This window comes from Camelina sativa, chromosome 9 (assembly GCF_030686135.1).
Source record: "Camelina sativa cultivar CO46 ecotype springtype chromosome 9, ASM3068613v1".
NCBI lineage: Eukaryota > Viridiplantae > Streptophyta > Magnoliopsida > Brassicales > Brassicaceae > Camelina > Camelina sativa.
In genome coordinates, this window is record NC_141888.1 from 28949372 (window position 1) to 28969499 (window position 20128).

The 20128-nt window shown below is 36.0% G+C and overlaps 4 protein-coding genes across 4 annotated transcripts; 3 read left to right on the forward strand and 1 right to left on the reverse strand.

Moving 5' to 3' along the window:
• The first annotated feature begins 6187 nt into the window (after positions 1-6187).
• On the forward strand, positions 6188-14881 carry LOC104711764 (clustered mitochondria protein). Its single transcript, XM_010428515.3, has 28 exons — positions 6188-6340; positions 6543-6854; positions 6947-7008; positions 7168-7357; positions 7451-7591; positions 7689-7845; positions 7927-8120; positions 8227-8328; positions 8875-9010; positions 9104-9232; positions 9459-9774; positions 9867-9971; positions 10122-10349; positions 10420-10569; positions 10985-11119; positions 11202-11372; positions 11451-11537; positions 11639-11773; positions 11916-12053; positions 12167-12235; positions 12343-12501; positions 12771-12827; positions 12913-12953; positions 13049-13168; positions 13269-13578; positions 13655-13762; positions 13857-13928; positions 14077-14881. Exons 2-28 carry the CDS (start codon positions 6548-6550, stop codon positions 14479-14481), a joined length of 4224 nt encoding a protein of 1407 aa, XP_010426817.2. The 5' UTR covers positions 6188-6340; positions 6543-6547; the 3' UTR covers positions 14482-14881.
• LOC104711766 (small ribosomal subunit protein cS22) lies at positions 14837-16463 on the forward strand. Its single transcript, XM_010428516.2, has 4 exons — positions 14837-15548; positions 15649-15750; positions 15837-16139; positions 16225-16463. Exons 1-4 carry the CDS (start codon positions 15231-15233, stop codon positions 16261-16263), a joined length of 762 nt encoding a protein of 253 aa, XP_010426818.1. The 5' UTR covers positions 14837-15230; the 3' UTR covers positions 16264-16463.
• A 56-nt stretch (positions 16464-16519) lies between these two features.
• On the forward strand, positions 16520-18252 carry LOC104711768 (uncharacterized protein At3g52155, chloroplastic). Its single transcript, XM_010428518.3, has 5 exons — positions 16520-17121; positions 17215-17314; positions 17402-17581; positions 17662-17779; positions 17866-18252. The coding sequence occupies exons 1-5, from the start codon at positions 16947-16949 to the stop codon at positions 17938-17940; spliced, it is 648 nt and encodes a 215-aa protein (XP_010426820.1). The 5' UTR covers positions 16520-16946; the 3' UTR covers positions 17941-18252.
• On the reverse strand, positions 18200-20077 carry LOC104711767 (3-ketoacyl-CoA synthase 15). The gene is made up of 3 exons (XM_010428517.3): positions 19558-20077; positions 18894-19478; positions 18200-18801 (listed from the first exon to the last, which is right to left on the reverse strand). Exons 1-3 carry the CDS (start codon positions 19867-19869, stop codon positions 18340-18342), a joined length of 1359 nt encoding a protein of 452 aa, XP_010426819.1. The 5' UTR covers positions 19870-20077; the 3' UTR covers positions 18200-18339.
• Between the last annotated feature and the right edge of the window lie 51 nt (positions 20078-20128).

The following is a 20128-nucleotide window of genomic DNA, read 5'->3' on the forward strand; positions in this document are numbered from 1 at the left end:
AAATATATATAATAAAATTTTAAGATATGTTGGTATACACAGACGTTTACGATTATTATTCTGATCATAAATATGTCAACTAAAATCAAAATACTCTATAATGCAGGTCTAATGTTAAGTCAGGATCAGATAACAAACCTATGTTTAGCTGAGATTGAAATGATTATGCGGTCTAATGGAAGCTCTCTGTCAACTATTGTGAATCCTAAACCAGACCAATCTATGATGGATAATAATGAGAATAGGCTTCTCATAGATGAGAGGAACTATAAACGTGCTGACCAAAGAGAGGATTGCGACAGATTGTTACGTATGTCAACCGATGAGCAAAAAAGTGTCTTCCTAGAAATTATTGATGATGTGAATTGAAACAATAGAGGTATATTTTTTGTTCATGGATTTGGTGGTACTAGAAAAATATTCTTGTGGAGTATTCTTGGCGCTGATATACGATCTAGGGATGATATTGTTCTTAATGTTGCATCAAGTGGTATACCTGCTTTACTTATGAAAGGTGGTAGGACAGCTCATTCTAGATTTGGTATATCCATCAATGTGGACGAATATACAACGTGTTCGATAGATGGTCAATCCTATATTGCCGAGTTGATTAGAGAAGCAAAGCTCATTATATGGGATGAGTCTCCAATGATGAACATATTTTGTTTTGAAACGTTGGATAGGAGTTTGCGAGATATTATGAAGTGTGATCGAGTTTGCAAAGCTCATACAATTGTCATCAGATTTTCAATTTTTTCCCCTTAATAATATTACCTTTTTCATATTAATATCTAAGTGTAAGTTTTTAAAAATGAAAACGTGAAAACATCTTCAATATGTTAACATAAATTGTATTTTGTACATGCAAGTGTGACAAACCTTATATTAAAACTGTATTTATTTATATAATATTAGAATTTTTAATAATCAGACTAAAGGTGAGAAACTAAAAAGATTAAGACGCAACGTATAGTTGTGACTCTTTGTATTCTTACAAATCAAAAATCTCTTTTTTGTTTTCGATAACAGAGAAGATTCAAGAAAAAACCTAATTTGAGAAAATCATGAGGTTCAATTATATTGTTGATTTGCTACACAGAAGAACTAATTGGTGTATCAACGCCAAAGTCTTACATTCTTGGAGAGTCAGAGAGTTCTTTACCAAACGAGTTCTGCTTCTTGTGGATGTAAAGGTTAGGGTTGTTAGTTGAATGATTTTTACTTAAATTTCAAGTTCTAACAGTTATTGTATATAAGACTTCTTACACAATTGTTGTTAAACTGTGAAGGTGACACAATTGAAGCTCCTTATTTACCCGATACACTCGCTAAACTCCCAAAATATATCGACGATGGTGAGTGGTACAATATTAGAAATTTCAAAGTGATCAATCCAACCATGGAGGAAATGAATACTCATCATCCTTATCAGATTAAATTTACGGATGATACCAATATGACGCTGCTCGAATCATTGAGTCTTAAGAATTACTTTCGGTTCGAGGATTTGGATGACATATATCGTGGAAGAATAGATCATCCCATCTCTTTCGGTAAGTATTTCTTTAATTGATTTTATATTATTTTGGTACAATCCGTCAATATAGTTAATTGGTATCTTTGTATTCTAAAAACTAGATTCTTTTTAGGATTTATGAAACTTTTGTGTATTGGTCATTCTCATAGAAAAGTACAACTTAAACTTTACCAAAAATAGATTAGCTACATTTTGGAAACCTAAATTCTGTCTTTCTCCCAAACTAGATGTTTGTGCGTGTATAATGGATGTTGAAGATAGAAGAAAGCCTGCGAGTGTCATTGATATTAATAAAGTTGTTCTCATGTTGTTGAATGGCAAGTAAAAAGATATTTACTCTACCTTTAAGACAGTTACGTTTTAGAGTTGTCTCTGTTAAGATTTTTATTTATTTGATAAACATGTACGTGTGAGACTGTGAAGTGTCGTCTCAAAGACAACTACGCTTCTCAATTCATGACCATATGGCAATCAAGCGGGTGCCATCTCATATACAAATCCGAACCTGTGTTATGTGTAATGCGGTTTATGAGGGTGGGAGAATATGAAGGTATGTAACATAAATTAGTTCTGATATAATCATCATAAGGTAACCAATATATTCACTTAAAATTATAAATGTCTGTAGGTGCACCGTGTCTTGAAAACACCTTGGCCTCTTCGAAGATCTTCATAAAACCAGAGTTTGAAGGACTGGAGCATCACCAGGGTATGTAAGATGTAATTATGTATATTAAAACAAGTTTTGTATGATGTTAAAGTAAAATTTCTTACAACACTTTATAATTTACAGGTCTGAATTTGTTGGACGTTATTATATAAACCATGTGATGAAGCAACAAGGTGAAAGCTCAGGCACTCACATGTAAAGAATGGGGTGTTGGCCGTTTGTTTTTTCCTCATTTTGAATGTCTATAAAATTTAGTATCTTTGTATTAACCGCTACTTGAAATCCAACTTTGCATTACTCTCATCTTTATTTTGTAATTGAGATAATACATTATAATATTGAACTATTGGAAACTGCTTACGCTTTTAAAAATTTAGAATTTACTTATTGAATTTCAATATCTATTTACTACAACTTAGTTGTTTATTTAAAAGACTCAATTAATATTTCACATTGAGAGTATTATTTATCTTTAGTAAGATAAACCTTTATGTATATATGCAAACACAAAAAGTACTTAACAATCCAATAAAACATTTTAAACTTTTTCAAAAGATAAAATACTATGTTTAAATATGTCAATTATTACATATTAAATCAAATATCATGAAGTAACAAAACTATTGTTGTTAAAATCTTATTACCGCGCTTAAAGCGCGGGTACCTCTCTAGTTGTTATTATTCAAGGATAAAACCGCAGTTTTTGAATTACAGTAATGAAAAATGCTTAAAGTCTTCCTTTATAGATTCAATGTCCTTATTATATAATTTATAAATGACATAATCCGGATATTAACATTTTTATTCATAACATAAGATCTGAAACTGTAATTGAGAAAATAACTTTAATAAGGAAACTAAATCAGAGATTACATATCATGGTTATATAAATTTTAGTTACTTTCTAAATAGGGAACACATATCATGTGTGTCAATTATGTTCAGTTTTTGCTATAAACATTTGAAATCGTAGTTTTTGAAGAAAATTGTGTTTAATTTGAGTCTAGAATATATCAATGCATAACTCATTTCAAACAGGTTTATTCATATTAATAGACCCAAAAGCATGCCAATTTCTTTTTCCTGGTACAAAGCCGACTGATTCATATGTTCTCTTGATTCTTTAAAATTTTCTATCAATTTATGTCACAATAATTTAGTATCAATTCACGATACTTTAACATTAACATTCTTTTTTCAAAAAATCACCATTTTTCAATTTAGAAATGATAAATAATTGTTATTATTTTAGTTGTATACAGTATATTATAACTTTAGATAATATTTACAAATCCTTCTTGTTTTTAATCGGCATCATGATACTGTAACGTTAACACTAACAACAATATTCACAAATTTTAAAAGTTTAAAAGTATATTTTTCTTTAGAAATAAATTACTTTTTATTCAGAGAAAAAATCTTTAAAATTTGGTATTTATTGTTAATCTTTTAAATTTGGTATTTATTGTTTCAAAGAAAAAACTATTGTTTTATTCTACTATAATAATTGAAACTCTTAAAAATGAATTTTGTACCATCCGATATATGATAAGTTTATTTTTTTTCCTACTTTTAGTCATTTAAAGATATTTGCACATTATATGTTAAGATATATTTGTCTAATTTTATATTTACAATTCACATTTTATGGTTAAGTTTAATTGTGATCTGCTTAAATTCAGATGCTTTTTTATTTTTGACATTCTTTGCAATAAATTATTCATCTTTTCAACTTAAACACTTTTTCCAGCTTAAGCATCTCTCCAAATTTTAAAAAGGTCAAACATTGTTCTCTTTCAAAAAATGACTTTTCAAAAAATTTCAATTTTCTCTACCGTTACCTTCCGACATCAGTTTTTTTAATGTCGGTCTTCGACTTTATTTCTTATATTATTTCACAGATATATTTAGATTTATACTAATAATTTTCAAATTGTGGTTGACATGCTCTAAAAATCTTCAGAATACAGTTTTCAAATTCATTTCAAGCAATAATTTTGTTTTTTACTAACTAAAGTTATATGCTAAAATCATTTTGGAGTTGTATATATAGGCTTAATAGCCAATAAAAAAGTATGCGAAAGGAAAACATAACAAATCAACTATGCCTATAAATCTAAAGGTAATATATGGTTAATTATTCTCCACGTTTTCATTGAAGTTATAATTTTCTAGGCTTGCATACATTAAGTTGTTTTGAAATTATTATGTATCCGGTAATATATTTCTGATATCAATATCTATTTTACCAAAAAAAAAAAAAAGGCCAAGACAAAGTCCATTAGAAACCCAAAAGAAGGATTGGTTTTGTTTCTTTCTCTTTTACTAAACTACTTCCTCAGCTCTAACACAATAGAAAAAATAGAGTCAGAGAACATCATCAGCCTATCTCTTTCCTACTCCGCCACTCTATACCGACGAATATCACATGCTCTAAAACTCTTTAGAAAACAGTTCTCAAACTCATTTCAATCAATAATTTTGCTTTTACTAACTAAAATTTATGTTAAAAACATTTTGGAGTTGTACCTATCGGCTGATAGCCAATAAAAAAGTATGTGAAAGGAAAACATAACCAATCAACTATAAATCTATAAATCTAAAAATAATATATGGTTTATTCTCCACTTTTTTTATCAAAGTAATTATTTTCTAGGCTTGCGTATATATAGTTGTTTTGAAATGATTATGTATCCGGTAATCTATTTCTATATCAATATATGTTTTACCAAAAAAAAAGCAAAAACAAAAAAGGCCAAGACAAATATGATATGTTTATGTGACTGATGTTTCATAAGCACACTCTGACTAATATGATGTGTTCCTGTCATAATGATTTTATTAATATTGTGGCTACTATAATATGTTATTATAGTACTGATTATAGAATTGTTGCACATATACTCCATTATATGTTATTAAACCAAATATTTACCTTTTTATAAACAAAAAATATACTTCTTTCGTATCAAACTATCAATATAGATAAAAGAAAACTTCTAAATGCTTAATAAAAAGCGGTAATGACACCACAAAACCCCGTAGTTGTAAAGTGGAACTAAATAGGACTATCTTTATTGAAATGGCACACACCACAAAACCATAGTTGTAAAGTAGAATGATTAGGACTCTTATTATTAGTTGACTTATATTGTAAATTATGAACGGCAGATTTTGTGTGAGTTAGTTCGCCACAATCCAAAAGGAATCTTTGCTTCAGATCGATACTAAATTACCCGTGTTTTAAAATTTCACGCCTAGCACCGATTACATCCCGTAAAATTGCTAGGCTTATCCTCTCTATCTCGATTAATGATTAATCTCCGCATAATAATTATGCTTGTCTAATTTGATTATAACCTACATAATCCGATTAATTCCGCTTAATTTTTGTATACTAATTAGATTTTGAGCCAAATATAAATCAAATATCTTTTTTTTTTGTTATTTAAATATTTAAATTAAGAGTTTGTGATGTTATAATAACTAATGTAAAAACTTTTAATAAAAATCATAAAATTTTATTTTTAAATTATGTTTTTATGTGTTTACATAATTTTAAAAACAATACTATTTTTTATATTTTAGTTAATGTTTTTTTATTTTAACATAAATAGAATTATACATATATTTTTATTTTATTATTAATTAATAAAATAATCCTAAAACTACTCTCTGATTAATCTTCATTTAATCTCTGATTTTTTCGCTAGGCACTAGGTCCACACCAACCGCCCAACTAGCGCCTTCCGAATTCTAAAACAGAGTAAATTACTAAATAACGATGGATTTGATTAGCCGGCATTGATTAATTGTGATCTGATGTGGTGTATAATGTATTATAAACTTGTTTAAATAATTTTTTTTTTCTTTACAACAAATAAATAAATTCAATGATTTGCAAATTAATTACGGGTATCTTTATTTCCAGCTATTGAAAAGGCCCAAACAAAAGCCCATTAGAAACAAGGATTGGTTTTGTTTGTTTCTCTCTCTTACTAAACTACCACTACCAGAAGAGAAGAGTCAGAACATCAGCCGCCTCTTTCACTTCAACCCTCCTTAAACCTCATCTGTTTCCTACTCCGCCGCTCTCTCTCCGTCGTCGCTCCATTTCTCTTGACCCCCTCCAGGTAAAATTCCCCTTTTAGATCTTCTACAGTACCCTCTACTTTAAGTATTTTGCGAATTGGTCTTTCTCCATCTCATTACGTATCTGTGACTTTTTCCCCCTTTTGGATTGTATTGGCTTCTTTTACTCTGTTTCCTTCAAATGATTGTTATTTCTCCAATTCAATCACTTTTTAATTCGTTTCTGAATCTTTACTCCATTAGGTGAAATGGCTGGGAAGTCGAACAAATCGAAGGCCAAGAGAGCGGCTGCTCAGAGCTCTGCTGCCACCACTTCAACTGATGTTAAATCCGATGCTCCTGTCACTGCCCCTGTCTCTGCCCCTGCTACTGCTCCTGTTCCTGTTACTGTTCCTGCTCCTGCTACAGATACAGTTCCTGCTCCCGATAATGACACCGTCAATGCTGCTGCTGTTGACTCTGTCGTGCCTGAAGCCAATGAAGTTCCTCCTCCGCTTCCTAAGGCTGACGAAAGCGAATCACAAGTAGCTAATAACGATGCCCAACCCAAGCAAGGTTAGTTCTAATGCGATGTACCTAATCTATATTATATCTCTCCAGTTTGATGTGTATTGATTGTCTTGTCTAATATGCTATGGCTTTCACAGGTGAACTCCGTCTTTATCCTGTGTCTGTCAAAACACAAAGTGGGGGTAAAATGGAACTTCAAGTGAGTTCGAGTCTTCTTTCTCCCTTATATACTATTTGCCAGTCAATTAGTGTTTCAGTTTCTCCAGGGCTTTAATACTTATAAAGCATTACCCTTTCCAACTGTTTTCTCTCTGTATTGGTGTGAATTATTGAATCTCTCTAATGGATCTATTTTCAGTTGAACCCTGGAGACTCGGTGATGGATATAAGGCAATTCCTTCTTGATGCTCCAGAAACGTGCTACTTCACTTGTTATGAGTTGTTGCTCCGCAATAAAGATGGAGAGACTCACCATTTGGAAGATTACAATGAGATTTCCGAAGTAGCTGACATTACCACTGGTGGTTGCTCTTTAGAGATGGTTGCAGGTATGCTAAGTTTGTCTTTTTCTTCTTATTTTTTGTTTTTTTGTTTTTGAGACTTCAAAAGTGAAAGTTGACTGGCTTTGTTTCTATGGACAGCATTGTATGACGATAGATCTATCAGGGCTCATGTTCACCGTGCCAGAGATCTTTTGTCTCTTTCAACACTTCACTCTTCCCTATCAACAACACTTGCCTTGCAGTATGACGCAGCACTGAACAAAGTTCAGAACCCTGGAGGTTTTGAATCTGAATCTTTTTCCGTAATGGTGTTTTGTTTTACTAATCTTTTCGTGTACTCTCGAACGATTTCTTTATGGCCACTATTTTGAAACAGATAAACCAAAGTCTGACGTTCCAGAACTTGAATGTTTGGGTTTTATGGAAGATGTGCCTGGCTCTCTCAGGAGGTTGATCAATTCTGCATCAGAAGAGATCAAAAGCGTGGAAAACATTGTATTCTCATCATTCAATCCTCCTCCCAGCCACAGAAGGTATAGAACAACCTATTTTTAGAATTCATAAAGCCATAAATTTACCATTTATGCTGTTTCTTATGAATTTATTTGATGCAGGCTTGTAGGAGATCTAATATATTTGGATGTCGTGTCATTGGAAGGTAACAAGTACTGCATTACGGGCACAACAAAAACATTTTATGTTAATTCTAGCTCAGGGAATATTCTCGATCCAAGGCCAAGTAAATCTGGATTAGAAGCAGCTACACTGATTGGACTATTGCAAAAACTTAGCTCTAAGTTTAAAAAAGGTGGGAAACAATATATACACCATTCTTCTTGAGTCTATTAAACTCTTTGTGATGTGATAGGCTTTCAATCTGTTGATTAGCTTCTATTTTTCTTTTAATTTTGAAGCTTTCCGTGAAGTCATGGAAAAGAAAGCCTCTGCACATCCATTTGAAAATGTCCAATCGCTTTTGCCACCACACTCATGGCTAAGAACGTATCCTGTTCCCGGTGAGTTTGATTTAGTATCTTGCTTTTTCCTTTTGTGGCTAGATCATTTGTTCTTTCAGAGGCTGTTACTATGTGTGATCCAGTTTTTAAACAGTGATTATAATGTTTCTAAAATATTCACATGGAAGCCATAGTAGTGAGGTAAAAGATTGCCTTGATCTTGATTGCATGGGATATATTTTAGAAGTTCCTCTCTAGTGTGTTCCCTTTGTGACTCTTAAGGCCCAAGACGTATCTTGCACTATCTCAGATAATATCATTCTGGTGTTTTTTCGTTTGACAAATTTTTATAAATTAATTTAGAGGTAAGATGTTGTCAATTTTGTTGCTTGTTTATCGGCAGCGTACTAATTTTCTGGTTTATATGTTGAACATGTACTTCTGCTATAACTATTTATGTATGAGAAGATAATTTTTGTTATATGTGATTAATAAACTAGGAAATTCGAAACTATTTGGCCTTGGCTCCCCATTTCTACAAAAGATACACTTGTATAAGAATTATTTCTGTTATATCTGAGCAAGGACTCTTGTATCTGGACTCAGATCACAAGCGCGATGCAGCGAGAGCCGAAGAAGCATTGACCATTTCCTATGGTAGTGAGCTGATTGGTATGCAAAGAGATTGGAATGAAGAATTGCAATCATGCAGAGAGTTCCCTCACACTTCTCCTCAGGAGAGGTACATGTGATATTTGACTACATTGATTTTTGGTAGCATAAAGTTATTCTTGTGGGATTCTATTCCTTTATTAAACATTTCCTTTTTTTGCAGGATCTTACGTGACAGGGCACTTTACAAAGTGTCTTCTGACTTTGTTGATGCAGCGCTTAACGGAGCTATTGGTGTAATCAGCCGATGCATACCACCTATAAACCCAACTGATCCAGAATGTCTACACATGTCAGTGTGAATTGTCTGGCCTTTATATTTGATTCTTCATAGGCAACACATGTTTTATTAATTCTAGCTTTTGTCTTGCGTGAAAATTTTGGCAGTTGAGTAATTCCCTTTGTTTTTATAAAAGTGGAGAAATGACAGAGCATCTAATATTTTTACTTTTACAGATTTGTGTTTATGCATGAGTTTTTGTATTTCTGAAAAACTTGTTATTGTTATACTGTTGTAGGTATGTGCACAACAATATATTTTTCAGTTTTGCTGTTGATGCCGATGTTGAACAGCTATCCAAGAAACGTGCATCTAATCAAGTGACTGAGAAGGTGTCCTCATCTGAAAAGGTTTCATGCGCGGAAGGAACCTGCGATAATGAAGAGCCTAACAGCTGCAATGAGGCGCCACTTGTTGAAAATGAGCAGGCAACATACGCTTCTGCAAACAATGACTTGAAAGGCACAAAGTTATATCAAGAAGCAGATGTCCCAGGGCTATATAATCTGGCAATGGCCATTATTGATTACAGAGGTCATAGGGTTGTTGCTCAGGTTTGTTCTAATACTTGAACTGCCAAGTCCTTATTCTTGAGATTGTATGTGTCTTGCTTGTGTTCATTTTAATGTTTAAAAAAATGTTTTAGAGTGTGCTACCGGGAATTCTTCAAGGGGATAAATCAGATGCGCTTTTGTATGGTTCAGTCGACAATGGCAAGAAAATATGCTGGAATGAAGATTTTCATGCTAAGGTAAATGGATATAGTCTGTCTTGTTGTTGGATAATGTAGGCTGAATTTGAAAACTCTAGAACTACATATTATTGATAAATATCTTTGTATTATTATAACACTGCTTTATTCCTAGCTGAACTCTTTAATCCTGATTAATTCCTTCTTCAGGTGCTAGAGGCTGCAAAACTTCTTCACATTAAGGAACATTCCGTCATTGATGCATCCGAAAATGTCTTCAAGTTGGCTGCACCAGTAGAGTGCAAGGGGATTGTTGGGAGTGATAACAGGCATTATCTCTTGGACTTGATGAGAGTGACGCCTCGTGATGCCAATTATACGGGTCCAGAGTCACGCTTTTGTGTTCTAAGACCAGAACTGATCACATCATTTTGCCAGGTACATATTCTTTATTCCTTAGAGAGAGTACACCCTTGACTTTCTTTTAACATGTATTTTCGTCATGAAGGCGGAATCATTGGAAAAATCAAAATGTAAAACCAAGACTGACGAAGGGACTGATATCGTTTCCGATTCTTCTAATGTTACTGCTGATACTTCTAAAGTTGGTGATGCATCGAATGATGGAGGGGAAAATGGGGCTTCAACTTCTGATCAGGTATATTTTTCACTTATTGATCCTGATAGATATGTGCATTAAGCTTATTTCGTACTAATTGATGTCTCTAGTTTGAGTGGGTCTTTTGTATGCTGATATTTTGCATTTTCCATCTGCTTGATATACTCCGGTTATTGTGTGCACTGACTACTACTAGTTTATGGGGATGCTGTGTCTCACTTCAACTTTTTTGTCAAGTGAAAAGGCAGATAGACTAATTACGGAATAGGGTTGAGCCCTGTAACAATGATAAATATAACAATTTTACTTATATTAGGCTGAATTATACAATTGGAATGGGTTGTTCAGTTCTCTTTTGTTTTTGCTTTGAGATTCTTTCCCATCCTTGCTTTCTACTGTTGGATGGAAATGTCTGAGGACAGGGCCATTGCTGATATCTGCGAGTTCATTACAGAAAACTATTTCTGAAAAGGAAAATACTACCACCGAAGATTCTGCAGCCCAGTCTTCTGAAAGTTCCAAATCATGTGATGAAATTGCATTTAACCCCAATGTCTTCACTGACTTCACATTAGGTGGCAATCAAGAGGTAGGCTATGTTGCTTATAAGTTATTTTTTTCTGATATTTACAATTTATTTACATGATTGGACTCTTTTTTGGGTTAAATAGGAGATTGCTGCTGATGAAGAAAATGTGAAGAAAGTTAGTTCATACCTTGTGGATGTGGTCCTTCCAAAATTTATAGAAGATCTTTGCACTCTTGAAGTTTCGCCAATGGATGGTCAAACTTTGACTGAAGCACTCCATGCTCATGGTGTTAATGTTCGGTACATTGGAAGAGTAAGTTCGTCACTGCCATTATGATTTTGGTAGCTATCTCCATGTTTGGCTTTATTAACTGAAGCTGTGCACAACCAGGTTGCTAATGGGGTGAAGCATTTGTCTCATTTGTGGGATCTATGTCTTAATGAGATTACCGTGAGATCAGCAAAACATATTTTGAAGGTAATTCTGAATGTTGTAAAAATCATACTATAGATAAGATGGTGAACAAGATTTGCGGTATTTGGGGACAAGCTTATAGTAGTTTTTACATCATTGTGCAGGACATTTTAAGAGATATAGAGGACCACGATATTGGATCAGCAGTAGCTCATTTCTTAAATTGTTTCTTCGGAAACTATCAAGCTGCTGGTGGAAAAGCTAGCGCCAATAGCTCGCATGCCAAAAATCAAAAGAAGGTTCTTGTGTGCTATCAGAATTCGTTTATTATAGTTCCATGTTTGTTCATCTTGAATTAGGATACTAATCTTTACAGCCATCGATAAAAGTTTCTCATGAACCAAATCATGTTTTTATTGCCTGACCCTTGAATTTGGACAGGATCAATCCGTCACCAAGAAGGCTCAAGGAAGAGGGAAAGGAAAAGCTTCTGCAAAGAAAAGTTTTGCATCGTATATGATGGTTGATTCCAACATTCTGTGGTCTGACATTCAGGAATTTGCCAAAGCCAAATATGAGGTAAGCCAAAGAGTCAATTATCAAATTTACGATTATTTAATTCATTGTCTATGTAAATGTCTTTACCTTCTGGGTTACCTAACCATCTGTAATTAATGCGAGTCTATTTTCAGTTTGAGCTGCCCGAACTGTCAAGAACTACAGCAAAAAAAGTATCAGTTCTTCGTAACCTCTGCCAAAAGGTATATTAACTAGATACACTTTTCTCGTTGCTTCATAATTTGTTTACGAGGGAACCCCTGATTAGCCAGTTCGTTATTGTTATTAATCCCTCCATTTCTGTTTTTAGGTTGGTATCAGTATTGCTGCTCACAAATACGACTTTAGTGCAACATCTCCTTTTGAGACATCAGATATATTGGATATTCGGCCTGTAATCAAGCACTCTGTCCCTGTATGCTCCGAGGCTAAAGATCTCGTTGAGATGGGGAAGGTTCAACTGGCTGAGGTACCTTCGTTATTTCACATTAGCTAATCCGTCTGTGTTTACATTGTTGTGCTCGTCTAGGCTGTTACATCCTGATAGCAGTGATATCTCTGTTTGCTAATTCTTGACAATATGTTTGTATTGGACAAGATCGAGAGAATCTTATATTGATTTGGGTTGCCATTTAACTGCTTGTTTTTCTTTGCGTCAGTTGCATCATGAAGTGTTCTTCTCATATTGTGGCCAAAATTCATTGTCTTGTATTTACCAAAATGATTAAACTTTTGTAGGGCATGCTTAGTGAATCCTACACATACTTTTCAGAGGCATTTTCGATACTTCAACAGGTAAGTACAAAGTAGTCTGTATATGCATCTTATACTGTCAAAATAATATATCACCAAAGGTGCTCATGATATTATTCTGATTCAGGTGACTGGTCCTATGCACAGGGAAGTTGCAAACTGTTGCAGGTATGTTTCTCGCTGATTTTTGTTTTATGCTGGAAAAATATCTATGGATTTCCGTTTTAGTTGCCTTAAGATTTTTGTCTTCTTTCGCTTTTCAGGTACCTTGCCATGGTTTTGTACCATGCAGGAGATATGGCTGGGGCCATAATGCAGCAACACAAGGAGCTCATTATAAATGAGCGATGCCTTGGGTTGGACCATCCTGACACTGCTCACAGGTATCAATCAACTATCTTTCATTTGTGTTTATATCGTATCTCGACCTGAGTTTGAAATTATTGTACTTTCAGCCGTTGACTTAAATGTTTAATACTGCAGCTATGGCAATATGGCTCTTTTCTACCATGGACTGAATCAGACAGAACTTGCTCTACAGAACATGGGTCGGGCCTTGCTTCTACTTGGCCTTTCATCTGGCCCTGATCATCCAGATGTTGCAGCTACATTTATAAATGTTGCCATGATGTATCAAGACATGGGCAAAATGGATACTGCTCTACGTTATCTTCAAGAGGCTTTGAAGAAAAATGAGAGACTTCTTGGTGCTGAACACATTCAGACTGCAGTATGCTATCACGCTCTTGCCATTGCATTCAACTGTATGGGCGCATTCAAGCTCTCACACCAGGTACTAAGAAATTTTCTAAAGACTTCTAGACACTCTACCTGTCTCACCTTCTGATGTAATTTTTCTTTCTTGTCAGCATGAGAAGAAAACCTATGACATACTTGTCAAACAATTGGGAGACGATGATTCTAGGACACGAGACTCTCTAAACTGGATGAAGACGTTTAAGATGCGCGAGCTTCAGGTTTGATGCAATGATAATGACTAGGACAACCTCTTTTATTTATGTATACATTTTGTTTGTATTTCTCAAACTTTCTGGTTGGTTTTTGTGCCAGATGACTGCACAAAAGCAGAAAGGACAGGCAGCCAATGCAGCCAACACACAAAAGGCTATTGATCTCCTAAAGGTATACTTGCGGCTTTAGATATTGGCGTATTTTACTGAAAATAAAAAAACTCCTTTATTAACGATGCTATAGAGTTGAAACATATATATATATTTAGGCTCTTCCCTGAGATGCTAATGAAATCATATTCGTGATTGGTTTGCAATAGGCACATCCAGACCTGATACATGCGTTCCAAAACGCAGCAGCTACTGGGAGGTCTAATGCACTGAACTCGGCTGTCCTTGGGGAGACTCAACCTCGGGGCAGAGGATTTGATGAAAGAGCAGCTCGTGCTGCAGCTGAAGTTAGGAAGAAAGCAGCTGCGAAGGGGCTACTGGTTCGCCCACATGGTGGTGTTCCAGTTCAAGCCATCCCACCGCTCTCTCAACTCCAAAACATGATCAATACCGCCACCACAGATTCTTCAGAGAAAGGTGGAGAAAACGGGGAGGCAAAGGTACAAGAGACGAAAGAAACCTCTGAAAATGGGAAAACAGAGAACCTGGCTCCTGCAGGATTAGGTGCCGGTTTAGCATCTTTGGATAGGAAGAAGCAAAAATCCAAAAAATAAGAAAGTGTAGGATCTTGAAGGAAAGTGCAGGATTCTAAGTAGTGAAGTTTGGTTTTTTGTCGCTGGAAGTCGATAAACCCACTTGCTGATTTCATTACATGACAACACTTTTGTACCTTAAAGCTTTGTTTTCTTCCCATTATGTTTCTCAAAATGATTTGGTTTGGGTAAAGGCCCCCATCCAGGTATGTCTGGTTTTTTTTTTTTCTCTCTTTTTCCCCACACTTTTCTACGGATGTAATTTTATTCCACAAAAACGTCATTGATTTTTCTAGTTACTACTACTAGCCCTGTGTACTAGAATAAGCTCACAATCTTACAGTTATAAATGTAACTGTCTTTTCAGCATCACTTTGGATGCTTAATAGTTTACATAATAAAAGTATCTTGTTTTGTTTTAGAAGTTGGCTGTTTTGTTTTAGATGGTGTGGCTACTTTAAAATCTCACCCACCATTAATCCAATAGCGATCAACCCTACTTAAACTTAAGTCTTCCACAACCGACCAAGCGTCAAAGCCGGGACGAGTCGAGCGAGGTTCAAAGCGAGTCGGTCAGTCTGGTACTGTCACAACTCACAACTTCCTTCTAGAAGAGTTCTAGGCCCAAAGTTAAGGCTTTTCTAAGGCCCAATTGTTCACAGAGGTTAGGAGAGAGAGACGACGGCTAATGGATAATGTAAGAGACACTTGATGATGAAACCACAACTCCTTCTTCTTCTTCCTTATCAACACTTTCACTCCCTCCGACAATGGCGACTTTTCTAATGAATGTTGTTTCAATCAAACCTACAGTGTTCTCATTCCAGTCCGAATCCTTCAACCCTTCGCTAACACGGGTCAATGTATTCCCCTCAAAACCCTTTTCTTCTCTCGCCGGAACCATCTCCCGGAGCTCTAGAACAAGGTTCATTCCTTATGCAGTAATGGAAACAGAAGAAAAACCCGCCGCTTTAGACCCTAATTCAGAAGCCGCCAGGCGTGTCTACATCGGGAACATACCCAGGACCGTAGACAATGACCAGCTCACCAAACTTGTTGAAGAACACGGTGCTGTTGAAAAAGTTCAGGTTTTTACTCTCAATTACATCTCATTCTTCTTTAGTTACTTAGTCCTCATCAAGATTTGTGATTTGAGTTATATGTTTTGGGGTTGTTTTTTTTCATCAGGTGATGTATGATAAGTATTCAGGACGAAGCCGCAGATTTGGGTTTGCTACAATGAAATCAGTTGAAGATGCCAATGCTGTGGTTGAGAAATTGAATGGCAATGTAAGAGATTTTTTCTAACTCCCTAATTGCTTCGTATTGTTAAGTTGTAAGATATGACAGAGCTTATGTTGTATATATTACCTCAGACCGTTGAAGGGCGTGAGATAAAGGTTAACATCACAGAGAAACCTATAGCATCGTCTCCTGATTTGTCACTGCTCCAGTCAGAAGATTCCGCATTTGTAGATAGTCCTTACAAAGTGTATGTTGGAAATCTAGCAAAGACTGTTACAAAAGAGATGCTTGAGAATTCGTTTTCTGAGAAAGGGAAAGTAGTAAGTGCCAAGGTTTCAAGAGTACCTGGAACTTCGAAATCCACCGGGTTTGGATTTGTTACGTTTTCTTCAGAAGAAGATGTTGAAGCTGCCATTTTGGCTCTTAACAACTCTGTAAGTGCCTCTGTAATTCTTCACATACAATTATAGAGTGTGCAGAGTCAAACTTTTTCTCACGTTGAGGTTTTATGAACTGCAGTTGCTGGAAGGACAGAAGATTCGGGTGAATAAGGCGTAGTAAGTGTAAGACGAGCCTTTGACATCATAAGAGCATGGAAAGAATCGTTTTTGAGGAGTTTGTTATGCAACTGCAAATCATTAGAGCATAGTATCATCTTGTATTCATTCTAAGTTTAAAAAGATGTTGACACTCAATGATACCCAATGAATTATCATCTTGTATTCAGTCTAAGTTGAAAAGATGTTGATGAAACTCAATGAGACGCTATGAAGTAGGTTAAAACAAACTCAAGAGAAATGCAATGAACATTCATGTTCTGATCGATCCTGTCTATACAATATATAAATTGATGTTAGACAAACATGATCAAGTGCAAGTCCATACTTGGAACTTGGAAGTGAGAGTGACGCTTACTTATAAAATTCACGTTTGCCGTTTGGGGTTATAGATTTCTTTGGCTTAAGTTAGTTGATAACTTATACCAACGGTCAGAGTAGACCAGAGCTTCGAGACACACTTGAATGAATCTCATCGGAGATTTCGTAGGCAAAACTGATCAGAATCTCAACTAAAAAATTCTCAGAAATCTCAAAGTTCAAATCTTTTGTTCTCTTTCTGGGTCCTTCTTCTTCAACCTTTTACCAATCGACCTTATCTTCATAATTTGCTTTTGTGTTTTATCATTACGCAATAAAGCACCAGTCTTTACTCAATAAAATCAGGTGAAACGGAGCCAGGAGATGCTTAGTTTGCAGAGTCTTCCTCCTTTCTCCATCTCCTTCCCAAATCGGAACACCAATTCCTGCTCAACGGCTCCACCTCGTGCGACCACTGACTTTGCTGCTACACCAATCTCTCGCCGTCTTATCCTTCTCCGTCATGCTCACAGTTCCTGGGATGATCTTTCCCTCAGAGGTACTCTTCTCTTTCTCTGATTCTCTTCTTTATCCTCAAACTTGATAAAAAAAAAAAATCAAACCTTTATGTCTGTGAGTCTGTCAAGGATAGACCATGATCGTCCTCTAAGTAAAACCGGACAAGTTGATGCTGCCAAAGTTGCTCAAATCCTCTCCTCACTTGGTTGGCTTCCCCAACTCATTCTCTCAAGGTTTCTTAATTCCAATACCCCAAGTTCCTCAAATTGCTTATTTTGTTTCCGTGATTAAGAATTGTGGTAAAATGTTTCATTTCACAGCGACGCCACACGCACTCGAGAGACACTGAAGTCAATGCAAGCGCAAGTGGATGAGTTTATGGAGGCAAATGTACATTTCATTCCGAGCTTTTACTCCATTGCTGCTATGGATGGCCAAACAGCTGAGCATCTTCATCAGATTATCTCCAAATATTCAACACCTGACATTACTACTGTCATGTTAGTTTCTCTCTATCACTCTTTTTTTGCTTCATCTTCTTTGTGCTGTCTTATCAATTCTTATCCCAATTGATACACAGGTGTATGGGGCATAATAAAGGTTGGGAAGAAGCAGCCTCTATGCTCTCTGGAGCTTCTGTTAAGTTGAAAACATGCAATGCTGCTTTGCTTCAGGCTTTTGGTGACTCCTGGGATGAAGTTTGTAGATTCCATCCCTTTTTCAGATATTCATGAGCTTGCTTTTTCTTTGACATGGAGCTGATTCTTTCTTTTGCCCATCGCAGGCTTTTGCACTCTCCGGGCCTGGCGGATGGAAACTTGAGGGTGTAGTGGCTCCAGATAGTAGCATCTATGTGTAGTAGCAAGCATCCGAAGCTTCTAGTATACCATTTTTTCATGGTTGCTTTTCTCCTCTAGGCTTGCAGCTTTTGCTACTACAGTATGTTATTCTTACAACTGCTTTACTGTTTACACAATATATAAAAGGCGGTAAAGTTTCATCCTTGTCTCTCAATACCATGTAGCTATGCTTAGTTTTTAGCTGATGAGATGAACAACGCAAGATCGGATTGCGTCTCTTTATCAGATGCCTTATGTAAGATCCGAGCATCACAGAAATGTTCAAATGCAATCTTCATTTATATAAATTGGGGAGTTTGCATATTTACCAAGTGACTCTGTTTCATTTTATTAATGTTATCATACACTTGTAGCTGTTTATGTGGTTAACGTTTAGAGTTGGGGGTATAGACGAATCCTTAGAGATTCCATGGATTATTGTGCCTTGGAGAGTTAATGTTTCTTAGGGCTTTCCATACAACACTATTGCATTTAAACCCTGACCCGAAACCGATCTGCCAAACCCTATCACCTCTTTTGATCTTCTCTTTGTGTTCCAAGTAAGCCAGCTCGTACCATATACTGCTGCTTGATGTATTCCCGAAACGTTCCAGCGTCTGCCTAGATGCCTCCATATTCTCGTCCGTCAACTTGAGATCCTTTTGAATCTCATCAAGCACTTTCTTACCCGATGACAGTAGACAAATATGCTCAAAAGAAGGCTCAAGACGACCAAGTGTTGTAATGTTCGCTTTGAGTGCATGGCGACCAACTTCGATTACATCTCTAGATATATACAGTCCTTGTTTCCCATCTCGGTCTTCTCTCAACTCCATGCTCTTGTAACTTGTGTCCTCCATGCCTTTATGGGTTCTTACTAACTGTTATGTTTCATCAATTACAGTGTCATCATTAGTCAAACCAAAGAACAGAGCAAGAGAATTCCAAACTGTTTCTTTGTTTGTTATATCACCTGCATAAGTTGGTATTTGGATCGCCATCTATCGATACGCCGACTAGAGAGCATAACTGCAGCTGCTCCCATTCGGAAGAAACAATTTGGTGGAATTAATGCGACATCATTGCCTGAGTACCAAGTGAAGCTCACTATCTCAGTGCTCACCACCAAAGCATAAGAGCCTTGATGAGCATTCAAGAGATCTTTGGCTAAGTCAATGGCTATGATTCCGGCGCTGCATCCCATACCACCAAGATTGTAGCTCTCTGTGTTATGCCTCAGTTTATAATGGTTAATCACCATGGCTGATAGAGAAGGCGTGGTGTTGAGGACTCCGCAGTTTAGAACCAGGATCTTGATGTGCTTCACGTTGATTTTGGTCGCTGCAAGAAGTTCATCAATTGCTCCAAAGATCACCATTGCTGCTTCTTCACGACCATCACGAAGATTGACCCTGTGACCAGGCTTGAACACCACTCTTGGCATGTAGCTCTCCTCTCCTATGCCTGATTGGTGCAGCACTTTTCTTTGAAGCTCGATGGCAGACTCGTTGAAGTTACCAGACTTTATTGCCAGCTCGATGAAGTCGCTTTTTGTGATCTGTACAATTTTCACCCACAAACACAACAATGAGAAGGAGAAAGAGAGACAAGAAAGGTGGAGAGAGAAGAGACATGACCTTGAGATGATCAGGTGGGCGGTAACATGAGAAATCGAGAAGGAAAACAGAGGAAGGAGTAAGAAAATGATAGATGAGAAGGAGCAATAAGATGGATAAAGGAAAAGCCAAGATTGGTAGAAATCTAGAAACAAAGATAAAGAGAAGAAGAAAAGGAGGAATGAAGTAACAAAAGGAACGGGAGAGAGAGAGAAGGTAAATGTAACCAAGCTTGACGTATCTCAAATTCACATATCCAAGGAAATCAGGAAGGCCCTTGCGTGACTTTGACTTAACTCCACCGTTCACCATCTTTGTTGCCTCTTTTTCCATTTCACTTAGGCATCAAAACCTTGTGCTCTTTCTTTAAATAATCAAATTAAAATATGAGTCATTGTAACAGAAAGATGGCTTCTTTGGTGCATGTTACCGTTGAAGTGGCGGGTTTTGCTGCATCATTCAGTTGGTGTGGTGTAACTAAACCAAAGCTCGGTTCATGTAGTTAACAATGAACGAATGAGATGTAAGCTCACATTCTCCAAGCAAATCTAATACAATAAACAAGATAAGATACTTCGAGACTTTGCTGGTT